Source organism: Pseudochaenichthys georgianus, chromosome 10, assembly GCF_902827115.2.
Source record: "Pseudochaenichthys georgianus chromosome 10, fPseGeo1.2, whole genome shotgun sequence".
Classification (NCBI taxonomy): Eukaryota; Metazoa; Chordata; class Actinopteri; order Perciformes; family Channichthyidae; genus Pseudochaenichthys; species Pseudochaenichthys georgianus.
Window position 1 is genome coordinate 21,574,871 of NC_047512.1, and position 17,559 is coordinate 21,592,429.

Consider the following 17,559-nt stretch of genomic DNA (forward strand, 5'->3'; position numbering starts at 1 on the left):
CAAAGATCGATCTCAACTTGAATAACCCTCAACATGACCAACACACTCTACTTCAGCACCTTGGACATAGGATATAAACCATGAATAATGACACGAAATATGAAGTAATGTCTTTAATAAAAAAGGCATTCTCTTTTTCATTTATGTTGCTTTACATAGCAAACATTAATATGTTTGCTAGGAGGAAATCATCTTGCTGTAACCTGCAGAAAACTCTCTATTAATGCAGATGTATTGTATTGTTTTTAGGCTGATAGATACATTTGGTTTGCAGTATCATTGTGTGACACATTTATCCGTCAACACATACCACAGACAAATATGATGGATATCTTAACTTAGAATCAAAACATGGTCTTACCTCTGTGGATGTCCCCCTCCGGTCAGGGAGCACCAGTGTGTTGGCATGGCTGCCCGGGACTATAGTAGATCCTATACTCATTCTGGGTCCAACTAACATGTAGCGCTTGTCTCCAGATCGGTACTGGATGCTGTGACACAGTGTCCCATCATAGTTAGTCTCTTGTAGATATTTAGAAGTATAGTCTGTGGACTTAGAGCACTGCATTGCAATCAGCACGATGATGCTGATGAGAAAAAGTGTTGAGACTGAGCCCAAAGTTATCATCAGGTAAAAAGTCACGTTATTATCCTCATCATCCTTTGATGCACTTTTAACATCAGCAGCAGCAAAAGCCTCTCTGGGCTCCACAAGTTTAACAACCACAGTAGCTGTTGCTGACAGGGACACGTTGCCATTGTCTTTCACCAGGATGAGCAGTTTATGCTCAGCCTCGTCTGTCTCTGTGAATGAGCGAAGTGTTCTGATCTGTCCTGTATAGCGGTCCAAACCAAAGAGACTGTGGGCAGTAACTTCCTGCAGTGAGAACAGTAACCAGCCGTTATATCCTATATCAGCGTCATAGGCTCTGACTTTAGTCACCAAGTGTCCTGCGTTCACATTGCGGGGAATCTCCTCCACACCTTCAGCAGAACCGTTAGAGCTGACCGGATACAGGATGACTGGAGCGTTGTCGTTCTGATCCAGAATGAACACGTGCACTGTGACGTTGCTGCTTAGCGACGGAGCTCCAGAATCTGTGGCGACAACTTGGAACTGGAACGTTTTCAGAGTCTCAAAGTCAAAGCTTTTTAGCGCTGAAATATCTCCAGTTTCAGAGTTGATATTTAGGAATGACGTCATATCACGAAGCAGGCCATCCCCTCTCACAAGTTGGTATGTTATTGCTGCATTTTCATTCATATCATTATCGCATGCATTAACAGAAACTATTGATGCACCAGGGCCATTGTTTTCTACCAAATAAAGTTCCAAAGGATTCTGACTGAAAAGTGGCCTGTTGTCGTTTACATCTGACACCTGAACACTTAAGGTTTTTACGGTGGAAAGTTGAGGTTCCCCGCAGTCAGTAGCTGTTATTGTGATGTCATAATGGGACACAACTTCTCTGTCTAAACGCCCCTTTGTGACTAGGGAATACATGTTTTCCTCAATGGATGGCGTCAAATCAAATGGAACATTTCCCAATATTTTACAAATAACTTTACCATTAACCCCGGAATCTCTGTCAGTAACACTGATGAGAGATATGACTGTTCCAGGCTTTACATCTTCTGGGACAATGTTAGACAATGATGTCACCTCAATGTCTGGCGTGTTGTCGTTCATATCTTTTATTTTTATCACAACTCTGCTTTGGGCTCTCGAAGGTGGCTGGCCTTTATCTGAAGCCTGCAGATCTAGTCTATACATTTCTGCGTCCTCAAAATCCACTTCTCCTTTAACTCGAATCTCACCAGTGACGCTGTCTAATTCAAATGTATCTTGCACTTTTTTCTTTTGCGTTTTTCCAAACATAAATTCAATTTGGCTATTAGAACCTTCATCTAAATCTGTAGCGTTTATTTGTATTACAAGGGTTCCTATCAGGGCATTTTCTTGTAATGACACAGTGTATATATCTTTGCTAAACACAGGGCGATTATCATTCGTATCTATGACAGTGATAGTTACATTTAAGCTCCCAGATTTTGACGGACTGCCCCCGTCTAGAGCTGTCAGGACTAACCGGTGTTCTGCCTTTTGCTCCCTATCCAAAGGCTTTTTCAGCACTAAGAATGGTATCTTGTCCTCCTCGCTGTCTCTGATTTCTATATCAAAAAAGATATTTGAACTCAATTTGTATATCCGGACTGAGTGTGTACCGACATCAGGGTCTCTCGCTGCATGAATTTGGAAACGAGTACCCGGAGGAGTATTCTCTGCTATTTCCAGGCGCTGCTCGCTTTCTGGAAAAGTCGGTGAATGGTCATTAACATCCGTTATTTCCACGCTGGCGTAGTGGATTTCCAGGGGGCTTTCAACAACAATTTTTAGACTTATCAAACAAACCTTGATTCCATCACAAAGCTCTTCGCGGTCCATAGTTTTTCCAATATACAACACTCCATTGTTTTGATTCAATTGAAACAGCGCGTCATTGGGTCCTGAAACGATACGGAACCGCCTGTCTGTCAACGTGCTGATATCAAGCCCTAAATCTTTAGCAACATTTCCAACAACTGAGCCAACTTGTACTTCTTCTGGAACAGAGTATCTTAGCTGAGCTGAAACCAGTTCTCCAAAGCCCAGAAACAAAATCCCGGCCATCCAGCAGCAGTTCACTCGGCGCCTTTGTCCTCGTTCTCCCATTGTGAAGCAAAAATTAAGGATTTCTTTCCGGCAAATACAGCGATCCAATTATTCAACGAACAAGTCTGAATTGATCCATTTCACGATTCTCAAATATAAGCTTCCACATATAACCATTAACCGATGATCATGTTAGATACCCTACGATGTGTGCTCCGTCTGCATACCACCTCGATAAGAGGGGATCCAGAGATGGGCAGGGCCTGTGCAGAACGAGCTTCACAGCCATTACCTTGGCCACACTGACACCATGTGACCAGTGGGCTACAATACGATACGAAATCCTAATGTTGTTTAATTTCACTACCTCCTTCTTTATCCTACATATAACTGCTTTATGTTATAATGTTGCAAACAGTCTCGTAGTAAAGGACACTGTGAGTGCTCCATATGCTTCACAGAGTGAGAATATTCCCGAAAGTCAAAAACATATTTTGTATGTTTCAACCTGATCAACCCCCAACCAGAGTGTGTTGTTCTTATTATAGTTAAACAACACTTCGGGTGCCCTTAGATTAATTCAAAATGCGTGGCTTGAAGTATGAATAGTAACTAAATGTGTATTATAGACATTTTGTAAAACATAGTGATTATTCCCCTCCAATACCAAAAACTGAGACAATCACAAACAACAAAAAAGTATATTAAAGCACCATGGATAGCACCATTTCACCATATCTCACAACATATCGACAACAATGTAATATATAGTTGTACAATATCATTGTGTAAGAAATAAAACATGGTCTTACCTCTGTAGATGTCCCCCTCCTGTCAGGGAGCACCAGTGTGTTGGCATGGCTGCCCGGGACTATAGTAGATCCTATACTCATTCTGGGTCCAACTAACATGTAGCGCTTGTCTCCAGATCTGTACTGGATGCTGTGACACAGTGTCCCATCATAGTTAGTCTCTTGTAGATATTTAGAAGTACAGTCTGTGGACTTAGAGCACTGCATTGCAATCAGCACGATGATGCTGATGAGAAAAAGTGTTGAGACTGAGCCCAAAGTTATCATCAGGTAAAAAGTCACGTTATTATCCTCATCATCCTTTGTTGCACTTTTAACATCAGCAGCAGCAAAAGCCTCTCTGGGCTCCACAAGTTTAACAACCACAGTAGCTGTTGCTGACAGGGACACGTTGCCATTGTCTTTCACCAGGATGAGCAGTTTATGCTCAGCCTCGTCCGTCTCTGTGAATGAGCGAAGTGTTCTGATCTGTCCTGTATAGCGGTCCAAACCAAAGAGACTGTGGGCAGTAACTTCCTGCAGTGAGAACAGTAACCAGCCGTTATATCCTATATCAGCGTCATAGGCTCTGACTTTAGTCACCAAGTGTCCTGCGTTCACATTGCGGGGAATCTCCTCCACACCTTCAGCAGAACCGTTAGAGCTGACCGGATACAGGATGACTGGAGCGTTGTCGTTCTGATCCAGAATGAACACGTGCACTGTGACGTTGCTGCTTAGCGACGGAGCTCCAGAATCTGTGGCGACAACTTGGAACTGGAACGTTTTCAGAGTCTCAAAGTCAAAGCTTTTTAGCGCCAAAATATCTCCAGTTTCAGAGTTGATATTAAGGAAAGATGTTATGTCATGTTGACTCCTTTCTCTCACGATTTGATATGCAATAGCTGCATTGTTATTCAAGTCATTGTCCGTTGCGCTTACAGAAAAAACTGAAATTCCAGCAGCGTTATTTTCTACCAAATAAAACTCTATTGGATTTTGGGAGAAAAAAGGACTGTTGTCATTTACATCTGATATTCTAATATTCAGTGTTTTAAAAGTAGATAAGGGCGGTTCTCCACAATCGGTTGCTTTTATTGTTATCTCATAATGGGATACCTGCTCTCGGTTCAAAAATGCTTTAGTGACAACTGAATAAATGTTCTCCTTATAAGAGGGCTTTAATTCAAAGGGGACGTTTGAATTTATATTTGATATTATTTTTCCATTGACACCGGAGTCTTTATCCGTTACACTCAGTAGTGAAATAACTGTGCCAATCTTTGAGTCTTCCGACACAGTATTAGACAGTGATGTAATTTCTATTTCCGGTGGATTATCGTTAACGTCTAATATCTTTATCACAACTCTACACTCACCTGACAGTGGAGGTGCTCCTTTATCTGATGCCTCAACATCCAGTTTATAAACGTCGTTTTCTTCATAATCAACCTTTCCTTTTACTTTAATCTCTCCAGTTAATTTGTCCAATTCAAAAATGTCGTAGACTTTTTTTTTCAAAGTTTTTCCGAGGCTATATTCTATTTCCCCGTTAATGCCTTCATCGGGATCCGTTGCATTCATTTTAAATATTAATGTACCGACTGGGATGTTTTCTTGTATTTCAATTTGGTAAATCTCCTGACTAAACATCGGTCGATTATCATTACTATCCAGCACAATTATAGAAACATTAAGTGTGCCTGATTTTGGAGGTTTACCTCCATCAACTGCAGTAACCAGCAGCGTGTGTTTGTTCTTTTTTTCTCTGTCCAATGATTTCTTCAGCACTAAAAATGGTATTTTATCCTCATCGCTTTGGCGGATATCAACTTCAAAATGTTCATTTGACGTTAAAGTGTACGTACGAATAGAGTTAACTCCAGCATCGGGGTCGCGAGCAGTGTGCAGTTGAAATCGTTTTCCTGGTAATGTTTGTTCACCTATCTCAAATAATTGTTCTTTTTCAGGAAAACTAGGGGAATGATCATTTACATCCGTGATTTCGACAACAATATGGTGCATTTCCAACGGGTTTTCAACTAGGATCTTTAGCTCCATAAGACATGCACCACTGCCGTGACAAAGAAGCTCTCTGTCGATTTTCTTGTGTATATGCAGTGCCCCATTGTCCTGGTTTACCTCAAAAAAGGTTCCCTTTGTTCCAGAAACAACACGCAGCCGTCGTTCAGTTAACGATGTGATTTCGAGGCCAAGATCCTTGGCAACATTTCCAACAACAGTCCCTTCTCTTACCTCCTCTGGAATAGCGTACCGTATCTGAGCCAAAGCCTGGTTTCCGAAAAAAAGCAATAGAGCCAGATGAAACACAAACGCATACTCCGTCATTCGACTTTGCTTGTCGCTCCCCATAATTTACAGTAGAAAAACCCAAGGAAAAGAGTTATATGTCCAACCCGTTTTTTATCGCACAATTCCAAAATGTATCCGAGAACCTATCGACTGGCCTGCTTTATTCAAACGCCTGCCCTTCTCCAAAAATCAAAAGCTTTTTCATGGGAGGGACAACGTCTCCGAACATTTCCCAATGTAACAGTGACACCAGGAGGCTATTGAAAGGACGTAAAATAAGTAAAATGATATACTTCCTGTCATGGAATAAGTCTGCAAAAGTAATATAGTTGGCAAAATACAAATTGGCAGGTAAGATCCTGAATACAAAAATAACCATTCTTCTCTGTGTGTCTCTGTCTCAGTAATATTTATTCAGCAGGTATAAAGATACTCTCTTTTTCTCTAACATTGTGCACACGTTTCAACGCAAAATAACGAATATTTGTACATGCAATGTAAAGCAGTATAGCCAACAATCTCAAGTTTATTTCTCAGAATTATGTTTGCTCAGCAGTTAACAAGTGAAACCCATTCAAAATGTTGGTACAGATCAACATCAACATCACTACCTCTCAATTGCTATTTGGTTAGATTTGTGTCAATTTCTCAGTGGCACATCTGTCAATGTGGCAGGTGGGTATGGTGCATTACGGAGAGAAAGTTCATTGCTTGTTGTTAAAGCATTTGTTAAGGGGGAAATGATTATATATAAATGGTAAGGTAGTTGAATTGCAGGATGTTTGGAAAGGATGAGAAGGTATTCTGTCTGTGCTTGCCTTGTTTGTGTTCGTTTTGGAGACGTGTGATCTGTTGAACTGTGATCGACTAGATGGCCTTGATCTGAGAACCGGATATCGATTGCTTTGGTCTCCGCCCACATATCTGGAGAGTTTCGTCGCACTTTCCTCACTCGAGTAAAGTACCGGCAAGTGAAACCTAACTTTGACCCTTGTCATAATTCTCCCCTTTTATCAGGGGCGTAAAATCAACAACAAACTACCCAAGTTGTTCAATATGTACTCTTTTTGTTTTGCGTTTCAGCACCATGGACAGTGCTTACGACCAAGTGAAAACCTTGTTGGGGTATGGTCTTGCGAGACGTTTAATGTGTTGCATGGAACAATAGAAGATGATACTCATTACACTCATGATATAGCTACTAAACTAAAGGTTTTACTGTGAAAATATATACATATATATTTTATGAAACCCATGAACAGCAATGTTAAATTGTCAAGAGCGTATTGATTTTTGATGATGCGTCTCTGCTTAATGGCCAGTTTATGGCCTACTATTACACAACTACACGCGGCCTGAAACGGACAAATTACAGTTCAAATTATGATGGGTCTAAGTTGGTCAATTCACAGCAAAGTTCTGAAGAAATGTGATGTGATGAAAAAACCCGTTGAGAGGTTTTCATTTTGTTAAGGAGAAAAGGAAAGATGGAAAAGATGTTATTCTCTTGTTCAAGAAAGCAACCGTGTCTTCAGTGTCAAAGAAAAGAGTGCTTTACTTTTGCAGGAACATCTTCTTTTTTAATAACTGCTTTGACCACTATTTCACAACAACGCCACGACTTCTAAGGAAAATGTTACTATAATATACAGGAAAATAATAACTTAACATAAAATATATTTGTCTTACCTCTGTGGATGTCCCCCTCCTGTCAGGGAGCACCAGTGTGTTGGCATGGCTGCCCGGGACTATAGTAGATCCTATACTCATTCTGGGTCCAACTAACATGTAGCGCTTGTCTCCAGATCTGTACTGGATGCTGTGACACAGTGTCCCATCATAGTTAGTCTCTTGTAGATATTTAGAAGTATAGGCTGTGGACTTAGAGCACTGCATTGCAATCAGCACGATGATGCTGATGAGAAAAAGTGTTGAGACTGAGCCCAAAGTTATCATCAGGTAAAAAGTCACGTTATTATCCTCATCATCCTTTGATGCACTTTTAACATCAGCAGCAGCAAAAGCCTCTCTGGGCTCCACAAGTTTAACAACCACAGTAGCTGTTGCTGACAGGGACACGTTGCCATTGTCTTTCACCAGGATGAGCAGTTTATGCTCAGCCTCGTCTGTCTCTGTGAATGAGCGAAGTGTTCTGATCTGTCCTGTATAGCGGTCCAAACCAAAGAGACTGTGGGCAGTAACTTCCTGCAGTGAGAACAGTAACCAGCCGTTATATCCTATATCAGCGTCATAGGCTCTGACTTTAGTCACCAAGTGTCCTGCGTTCACATTGCGGGGAATCTCCTCCACACCTTCAGCAGAACCGTTAGAGCTGACCGGATACAGGATGACTGGAGCGTTGTCGTTCTGATCCAGAATGAACACGTGCACTGTGACGTTGCTGCTTAGTGACGGAGCTCCAGAATCTGTGGCGACAACTTGGAACTGGAACGTTTTCAGAGTCTCAAAGTCAAAGCTTTTTAGCGCCGAAATGTGTCCGTTATCTGAATTTATATTTAGAAATGTTGCAGCTTTACCTTGATTACTTTCTTCTCTGATTATATGATAAGTTAAAGCAGCATTTTCATTTAAGTCTTTATCCAAAGCACTTACAGAACATATTTCGTTTCCAGGAACGTTATTTTCCAAAAGGTAAATTTCAATTGGATTTTGTAAAAATTCTGGTTTATTATCATTCACGTCAGATACATCAATATTCACAGTTTTGAATGTAGAAAGAGGAGGCTGACCACAATCTGTAGCTGTTATTGTTACTTCGTAATGCGAGACTGATTCTCGATCCAAATGCTGTTTCAACACTAACGAGTACATATTGTCTTGATATGATGGTTTTAAATCAAATGGCACATTATCTGAAAGACTACATATTACTTTGCCGTTTAATCCGGAATCTTGGTCTATAATACTTATAAGATAAACGACAGTTCCTGGTTTTGAGTCTTCAGATACCATGTTTGACAGGGATGTCACCTCTATTTGAGGTTTGTTGTCGTTTTTGTCGAGCACTTTGATTATCACCCTGCAGTCAGTACTCATTGGAGGTTGTCCTTTGTCAGTGGCATGGACATCCAACTTAAAAACGTCAACTTTCTCAAAGTCAATTTCTCCCTTAACTCGAATTTCTCCAGTGTTTTTATCCAAGCTAAACATATCGTATATCTTTCGGTCAAGTTGACCACCGAAAGAATATTCAATATCTCCATTTGCACCCTCATCCTCATCAGTTGCCTTTACTTTAATTACACTTGTATCTGCGTCTACATTCTCAGGTACTGTAACTGAATATACTTCTTGACTAAATGTAGGGTGGTTATCATTAGAATCGAGAACAGTGACCGTAACATTGAGTGCCCCTGATCTCGGTGGATTACCACCATCAGCTGCTGTCAAAATCAATTTGTGCTCACGGTGCATTTCCCGATCCAGAGCCTTTTGCAGAACCAGGAAGGGTATTTTATCCTCTCCTCTCTCTCGAATTTGTATACTAAAATATTCGTTTTGATTTAATTTATACACACGCACAGTGTTGATACCAACATCTGGATCGTGCGCAGTTGGCAACTGGAAACGTTTGCCAGGAACGGTGGACTCGGAAATCTCTAAAATCTTCTCATCCTCTTCAAACTTCGGTGAATTATCATTTACATCTATAATTTCAACCCCCACATAATGTATTTCCATGGGGTTCTCAGCGACCATTTTTAAGTTCATCAAACACGGAGACACGGTTTTACAGAGCTCCTCTCGATCGATTTTCTCATGCACAAACAAGATACCATTGTTCTGATTTACTGCAAACTGTGCTTCTTCGGTTCCTGAAACGATACGAAACCGCCTCTCCTCGAGCGAACTGATGTCCAATCCCAGATCCTTGGCGACATTTCCAACAACAGATCCCACTTTGACTTCCTCTGGAACTGAATATTTGATCTGCGCTGCAACCTGCTCCATGCAGCCGAACATCACAGGAAAACAGAAGGCTAACCACCAGGGCTGTATTCCACGTCTTTGTCCTCCAGCGTCCATCGTTTTGCTTTGTGTTTATTATTATTATTATATCCAAACACAGGTCCTTACGAAAAAAGCAAATTGCCTAAGCCAAACAATATACTGTTGAAATATATCCCCGTTTCGTAAACGTATTTTAGAACAGATTACGGCAACGCTCGTTTCTCTTGAACGTGTTCTCTTCTCTGTTGCCGTGAACAAAATCTCACTGGAGGGGGCTGGGCCAACGCGATAACACAACACTTTATGCTGAACTGACACTGACACCTTGTGGACTTGGTACAATATGAATTATTTTTAGAGCAAGCCATGGGATAATCTCCAATAAGTGTGTTTGCAAGTTGCAGCTCCTTAAACACAATATATACATGTTGCTTAATTTTAAACCTACTGTTGTATTTATTTATGTATTTATTTCCTCTACCGTTTAAGGTTCACGTTTCCCTTAATTTCTTTATTGTCAGTTTACAAATTCTGAATCGTATTTTTGTTGTGAAATCCTAACAGTGGCCATTAATGGGAAGCATTACTCGAGTGATATTTGAGATTGAGCTAGACTTCATAACGCAAATGCATTGGATTGAGTTACACCTAAATACCTCAAAAACATTTGTGTAGACATTAAGCAAGTTCTCAAAAAATACAAACCACATTCTAGAAAAACCATTAAATGCCAAAGAATCAGAAAATGTTTAAACACAATTTACCTATACATTTATATTCTGACTTACTGAAAATCACCACACTATGACCAAACATGGCTGTGAGCAACATAGACAACACTAAGATATACTATGTGTATAATGAATATGATGTTGTGCCTGTATAGCTTTTTCATAATATCTAAAATTGTTGGTTTTGCAAATCTTCTGAATTCAAAGATCGATCTCAACTTGAATAACCCTCAACATGACCAACACACTCTACTTCAGCACCTTGGACATAGGATATAAACCATGAATAATGACACGAAATATGAAGTAATGTCTTTAATAAAAATGTCTTTAATAAAAAAGGCATTCTCTTTTTCATTTATGTTGCTTTACATAGCAAACATTAATATGTTTGCATTAATATGTTTGCTAGGAGGAAATCATCTTGCTGTAACCTGCAGAAAACTCTCTATTAATGCAGATGTATTGTATTTAGGCTGATAGATACATTTGGTTTGCAGTATCATTGTGTGACACATTTATCCGTCAACACATACCACAGACAAATATGATGGATATCTTAACTTAGAATCAAAACATGGTCTTACCTCTGTGGATGTCCCCCTCCGGTCAGGGAGCACCAGTGTGTTGGCATGGCTGCCCGGGACTATAGTAGATCCTATACTCATTCTGGGTCCAACTAACATGTAGCGCTTGTCTCCAGATCGGTACTGGATGCTGTGACACAGTGTCCCATCATAGTTAGTCTCTTGTAGATATTTAGAAGTATAGTCTGTGGACTTAGAGCACTGCATTGCAATCAGCACGATGATGCTGATGAGAAAAAGTGTTGAGACTGAGCCCAAAGTTATCATCAGGTAAAAAGTCACGTTATTATCCTCATCATCCTTTGATGCACTTTTAACATCAGCAGCAGCAAAAGCCTCTCTGGGCTCCACAAGTTTAACAACCACAGTAGCTGTTGCTGACAGGGACACGTTGCCATTGTCTTTCACCAGGATGAGCAGTTTATGCTCAGCCTCGTCTGTCTCTGTGAATGAGCGAAGTGTTCTGATCTGTCCTGTATAGCGGTCCAAACCAAAGAGACTGTGGGCAGTAACTTCCTGCAGTGAGAACAGTAACCAGCCGTTATATCCTATATCAGCGTCATAGGCTCTGACTTTAGTCACCAAGTGTCCTGCGTTCACATTGCGGGGAATCTCCTCCACACCTTCAGCAGAACCGTTAGAGCTGACCGGATACAGGATGACTGGAGCGTTGTCGTTCTGATCCAGAATGAACACGTGCACTGTGACGTTGCTGCTTAGCGACGGAGCTCCAGAATCTGTGGCGACAACTTGGAACTGGAACGTTTTCAGAGTCTCAAAGTCAAAGCTTTTTAGCGCTGAAATATCTCCAGTTTCAGAGTTGATATTAAGGAAAGATGTTATGTCATGTTGACTCCTTTCTCTCACGATTTGATATGCAATAGCTGCATTGTTATTCAAGTCATTGTCCGTTGCGCTTACAGAAAAAACTGAAATTCCAGCAGCGTTATTTTCTACCAAATAAAACTCTATTGGATTTTGGGAGAAAAAAGGACTGTTGTCATTTACATCTGATATTCTAATATTCAGTGTTTTAAAAGTAGATAAGGGCGGTTCTCCACAATCGGTTGCTTTTATTGTTATCTCATAATGGGATACCTGCTCTCGGTTCAAAAATTCTTTAGTGACAACTGAATAAATGTTCTCCTTATAAGAGGGCTTTAATTCAAAGGGGACGTTTGAATTTATATTTGATATTATTTTTCCATTGACACCGGAGTCTTTATCCGTTACACTCAGTAGTGAAATAACTGTGCCAATCTTTGAGTCTTCCGACACAGTATTAGACAGTGATGTAATTTCTATTTCCGGTGGATTATCGTTAACGTCTAATATCTTTATCACGACTCTACACTCACCTGTCAGTGGAGGTGCTCCTTTATCTGACGCCTCAACATCCAGTTTATAAACGTCGTTTTCTTCATAATCAACCTTTCCTTTTACTTTAATCTCTCCAGTTAATTTGTCCAATTCAAAAATGTCGTAGACTTTTTTTTTCAAAGTTTTTCCAAGGCTATATTCTATTTCCCCGTTAATGCCTTCATCGGGATCCGTTGCATTCATTTTAAATATTAATGTACCGACTGGGATGTTTTCTTGTATTTCAATTTGGTAAATCTCCTGACTAAACATCGGTCGATTATCATTACTATCCAGCACAATAATAGAAACATTAAGTGTGCCTGATTTTGGAGGTTTACCTCCATCAACTGCAGTAACCAGCAGCGTGTGTTTGTTCTTTTTTTCTCTATCCAACGATTTCTTCAGCACTAAAAATGGTATTTTATCCTCATCGCTTTGGCGGATATCTACTTCAAAATGTTCATTTGACGTTAAAGTGTACGTACGAATAGAGTTAACTCCAGCATCGGGGTCGCGAGCAGTGTGCAGTTGAAATCGTTTTCCTGGTAATGTGTGCTCAGCTATTTCAAATACCTGTTCTTTTTCAGGAAAACTAGGGGAATTATCATTTACATCCGTGATTTCGACAACAATATGGTGCATTTCCAACGGGTTTTCAACTAGGATCTTTAGCTCCATAAGACATGCACCACTGCCGTGACAAAGAAGCTCTCTGTCGATTTTCTTGTGTATATGCAGTGCCCCATTGTCCTGGTTTACCTCAAAAAAGGTTCCCTTTGTTCCAGAAACAACACGCAGCCGTCGTTCAGTTAACGATGTGATTTCGAGGCCAAGATCCTTGGCAACATTTCCAACAACAGTCCCTTCTCTTACCTCCTCTGGAATAGCGTACCGTATCTGAGCCAAAGCCTGGTTTCCGAAAAAAAGCAATAGAGCCAGATGAAACACAAACGCATACTCCGTCATTCGACTTTGCTTGTCGCTCCCCATAATTTACAGTAGAAAAACCCAAGGAAAAGAGTTATATGTCCAACCCGTTTTTTATCGCACAATTCCAAAATGTATACCGAGAACCTATCGACTGGCCTTCTCCAACAATCAAAAGCTTTTTCATGGGAGGGACAACGTCTCCGAACATTTCCCAATGTAACAGTGACACCAGGAGGCTATTGAAAGGACGTAAAATAAGTAAAATGATATACTTCCTGTCATGGAATAAGTCTGCAAAAGTAATATAGTTGGCAAAATACAAATTGGCAGGTAAGATCCTGAATACAAAAATAACCATTCTTCTCTGTGTGTCTCTGTCTCAGTAATATTTATTCAGCAGGTATAAAGATACTCTCTTTTTCTCTAACATTGTGCACACGTTTCAACGCAAAATAACGAATATTTGTACATGCAATGTAAAGCAGTATCGCCAACAATCTCAAGTTTATTTCTCAGAATTATGTTTGCTCAGCAGTTAACAAGTGAAACCCATTCAAAATGTTGGTACAGATCAACATCAACATCACTACCTCTCAATTGCTATTTGGTTAGATTTGTGTACATTTCTCAGTGGCACATCTGTCAATGTGGCAGGTGGGTATGGTGCATTACGGAGAGAAAGTTCATTGCTTGTTGTTAAAGCATTTGTTAAGGGGAAAATGATTATATATAAATGGTAATGCAGTTGAATTGCAGGATGTTTGGAAAGGATGAGAAGGTATTCTGTCTGTCCTTGCCTTGTTTGTGTTCGTTTTGGAGACGTGTGATCTGTTGAACTGTGATCGACTAGATGGCCTTGATCTGAGAACCGGATATCGATTGCTTTGGTCTCCGCCCACATATCTGGAGATTTTCGCCGCACTTTCCTCACTCGAGTAAAGTGAAACCCAACTTTGACCCTTGTCATAATTCTCCCCTTTTATCAGGGGCGTAAAATCAACAACAAACTACCCAAATTGTTCAATATGTACTCTTTTTGTTTTGCGTTTCAGCACCATGGACAGTGCTTACGACCAAGTGAAAACCTTGTTGGGGTATGATCTTGCGAGACGTTTAATGTGTTGCATGGAACAATAGAAGATGATACTCATTACACTCATGATATAGCTACTAAACTAAAGGTTTTACTGTGAAAATATATACATATATATTTTATGAAACCCATGAACAACTATGTTAAATTGTCAAGAGCGTATTGATTTTTGATGTTGCGTCTAATGGCCAGTTTATGACCTACTATTACACAACTACACGCGGCCTGAAACGGACAAATTACAGTTCAAATTATGATGGGTCTAAGTTGGTCAATTCACAGCACAGTTCTGAAGAAGTGTGATGTGATGAAAAAAAAACCGTTGAGAGGTTTTCATTTTGTTAAGGAGAAAAGGAAAGATGGAAAATATGTTGTTCTCTTGTTCAAGAAAGCAACCGTGTCTTCAGTGTCAAAGAAAAGAGTGCTTTACTTTTGCAGGAACATCTTCTTTTTTAATAACTGCTTTGACCACTATTTCACAACAACGCCACGACTTCTAAGGAAAATGTTACTATAATATACTGGAAAATAATAACTTAATATAAAATATATTTGGTCTTACCTCTGTGGATGTCCCCCTCCTGTCAGGGAGCACCAGTGTGTTGGCATGGCTGCCCGGGACTATAGTAGATCCTATACTCATTCTGGGTCCAACTAACATGTAGCGCTTGTCTCCAGATCTGTACTGGATGCTGTGACACAGTGTCCCATCATAGTTAGTCTCTTGTAGATATTTAGAAGTATAGTCTGTGGACTTGGAGCACTGCATTGCAATCAGCACGATGATGCTGATGAGAAAAAGTGTTGAGACTGAGCCCAAAGTTATCATCAGGTAAAAAGTCACGTTATTATCCTCATCATCCTTTGATGCACTTTTAACATCAGCAGCAGCAAAAGCCTCTCTGGGCTCCACAAGTTTAACAACCACAGTAGCTGTTGCTGACAGGGACACGTTGCCATTGTCTTTCACCAGGATGAGCAGTTTATGCTCAGCCTCGTCTGTCTCTGTGAATGAGCGAAGTGTTCTGATCTGTCCTGTATAGCGGTCCAAACCAAAGAGACTGTGGGCAGTAACTTCCTTCAGTGAGAACAGTAACCAGCCGTTATATCCTATATCAGCGTCATAGGCTCTGACTTTAGTCACCAAGTGTCCTGCGTTCACATTGCGGGGAATCTCCTCCACACCTTCAGCAGAACCGTTAGAGCTGACCGGATACAGGATGACTGGAGCGTTGTCGTTCTGATCCAGAATGAACACGTGCACTGTGACGTTGCTGCTTAGCGACGGAGTTCCAGAATCTGTGGCGACAACTTGGAACTGGAACGTTTTCAGAGTCTCAAAGTCAAAGCTTTTTAGCGCTGAAATTGTGCCATTAGCTTGATTTATATTTAAAAATGCAGTCACAGTGGGCCCTGCGCTGTTACGGTTGAGTGAAAATGTGACTTCTGCATTTTCGCCTCCATCGGCATCTGTTGCGATAACTGAAAAAATCGACATTCCAACTTTGTTGTTTTCAGGCACATAAAAAGTGTATGGGCTTCCAATGAAGAAAGGACTGTTGTCATTAATATCTAGGACGTCTACGTGTATCACCTTTGTAGATGACAGGGCGGGGCTTCCTAAATCCTTAGCCGTTATCGTTATAGAATACATATGCATAGTTTCCTTATCTAGGTAGTCCTTGGTGACCAAAGAGTATGACTGTCCGTCAGGAGAAGGCTTTAGGTCAAAGGGTAAATGGCCGGGCACACTGCAAACCACCTGTCCGTTCACACCTGAGTCGAGGTCCGTCACACCCATCAGCGCCACCACCGTGCCAGGAGGTGCACCCTCTGGAATTTGACTAGAAAGGGATGTGATCTCTATTTCGGGTTGATTATCGTTTACATCCTCCACTCTGACAACCACGTTGCACTGTGTGGAAAGAGACACGGCACCTTTGTCTGCAGCCAGTACCTTTATCTCATATACTTGCTTTTCCTCATAATCAAGGCCACCTTTCACCGTTAATTTGCCAGTGTTTCTATTCAAATCAAACGGTTCAGATGATGCTCCTCTATGTTTACTTCGTAAAGAGTATTCGACCTCACCGTTCATCCCCTCATCCGAGTCAGATGCATTTACTGTCAGCAGAAATGTTCCTGCAGGTGCGTTTTCCTTTATTGTTACAGTGTATTTCTGTTTATCACACACTGGCGGGTTGTCATTTACGTCTGACACATTAACAGTGATATTAATAGTACCAGATTTAGATGGTTTACCTCCATCATTAGCTGTTAAGTGTAACCAGAGTTGAGCGGCGTGTTCTCTATCCAAGGGTCGCTGTAAGATTAGGAACGGAACTTTTCCATCCTCTCCAAATTCCTCTGTTTCCAGGCGAAAATACTGGTCATTCTTAAGCTTATATGTTTGTAAGGAATTTAAACCAACATCCAAGTCGTGTGCTCCCTCCATTTGAAATCTAGATCCAACTATGGCGGACTCGAGCACCTCTAATGTGTAGTTTTCTTCCGGAAATGTGGGTGAATTGTCGTTTACATCGAGTATTTCAACTGTTATCTGGTGCATCTCGAGTGGATTTTCTACGATTGCTTTCAGATTTGCGATGCATGGAGCAGTTTTTGCACAAAGCTGCTCCCTGTCTATTATTTGGTTCAGCAACAAAACTCCATCCCTTGCATTTACCTTAAACAGATCCTGCTTTGTTCCAGACACGACCCGAAGATTCCTATCCGTCAGTCTTCCTAGATCTAATCCAAGGTCTTTGGCCACATGTCCAACCACGGTGCCTATTCTTAATTCTTCCTGGATGGAATAACGTACCTGAGCAGAGATTCCTCCCAAATAAGTCACAAGCAGCAGCGCCAAACAAAAAGATATCCACATATCCAGCCATTGTCCTCTCATTTGCGTTATCTCCATTTTCGGAAAAAGCCTTTTTTATAACGATCTGTGTTCTCTTCTGTTAACACAATTATTATGACATGGTTTTCAGTTTTCTCTCACGGATATTAAACAAATCAGTATACGGTAACCATCATTAAAATAAAGGATGTTTTACACGCCGTTCAACCGTCTCTTCGGGTTCATACTGAATGCACATTTAAAAAACAGCACCTCTCACAC

General features: G+C 40.7%; 3 protein-coding genes across 3 annotated transcripts; all 3 read right to left on the reverse strand.

The window, feature by feature from the left end:
• Positions 1 to 47: 47 nt before the first annotated feature.
• Positions 48 to 2,795, reverse strand: LOC117453429 (protocadherin alpha-3-like). Its single transcript, XM_034092248.2, has 2 exons — positions 362 to 2,795; positions 48 to 59 (listed from the first exon to the last, which is right to left on the reverse strand). The coding sequence occupies exons 1-2, from the start codon at positions 2,711 to 2,713 to the stop codon at positions 48 to 50; spliced, it is 2,364 nt and encodes a 787-aa protein (XP_033948139.1). The 5' UTR covers positions 2,714 to 2,795.
• A 34-nt stretch (positions 2,796 to 2,829) lies between these two features.
• On the reverse strand, positions 2,830 to 9,894 carry LOC117453430 (protocadherin alpha-8-like). Its single transcript, XM_034092249.2, has 3 exons — positions 7,447 to 9,894; positions 3,466 to 4,221; positions 2,830 to 2,916 (listed from the first exon to the last, which is right to left on the reverse strand). The coding sequence occupies exons 1-3, from the start codon at positions 9,802 to 9,804 to the stop codon at positions 2,830 to 2,832; spliced, it is 3,201 nt and encodes a 1,066-aa protein (XP_033948140.2). The 5' UTR covers positions 9,805 to 9,894.
• An 815-nt stretch (positions 9,895 to 10,709) lies between these two features.
• On the reverse strand, positions 10,710 to 13,427 carry LOC117453433 (protocadherin alpha-3-like). The gene is made up of 2 exons (XM_034092251.2): positions 11,048 to 13,427; positions 10,710 to 10,721 (listed from the first exon to the last, which is right to left on the reverse strand). The coding sequence occupies exons 1-2, from the start codon at positions 13,397 to 13,399 to the stop codon at positions 10,710 to 10,712; spliced, it is 2,364 nt and encodes a 787-aa protein (XP_033948142.1). The 5' UTR covers positions 13,400 to 13,427.
• Between the last annotated feature and the right edge of the window lie 4,132 nt (positions 13,428 to 17,559).

Excerpts from the sequence above, each read along its gene's own strand:
- LOC117453430 (XM_034092249.2), bottom strand. The coding sequence starts at position 9,804 with ATGGACGCTGGAGGACAAAGACGTGGAATACAGCCCTGGTGGTTAGCC. Across the intron at positions 4,222-7,446 it reads GGAGGGGGACATCCACAGAG|TTCCAAGTTGTCGCCACAGA; the intron begins GTAAGACAAATA and ends AAAACGTTCCAG. Across the intron at positions 2,917-3,465 it reads GGAGGGGGACATCTACAGAG|GCCCTGCCCATCTCTGGATC; the intron begins GTAAGACCATGT and ends CGTTCTGCACAG.
- LOC117453429 (XM_034092248.2), bottom strand. The coding sequence starts at position 2,713 with ATGGGAGAACGAGGACAAAGGCGCCGAGTGAACTGCTGCTGGATGGCC.
- LOC117453433 (XM_034092251.2), bottom strand. The coding sequence starts at position 13,399 with ATGGGGAGCGACAAGCAAAGTCGAATGACGGAGTATGCGTTTGTGTTT.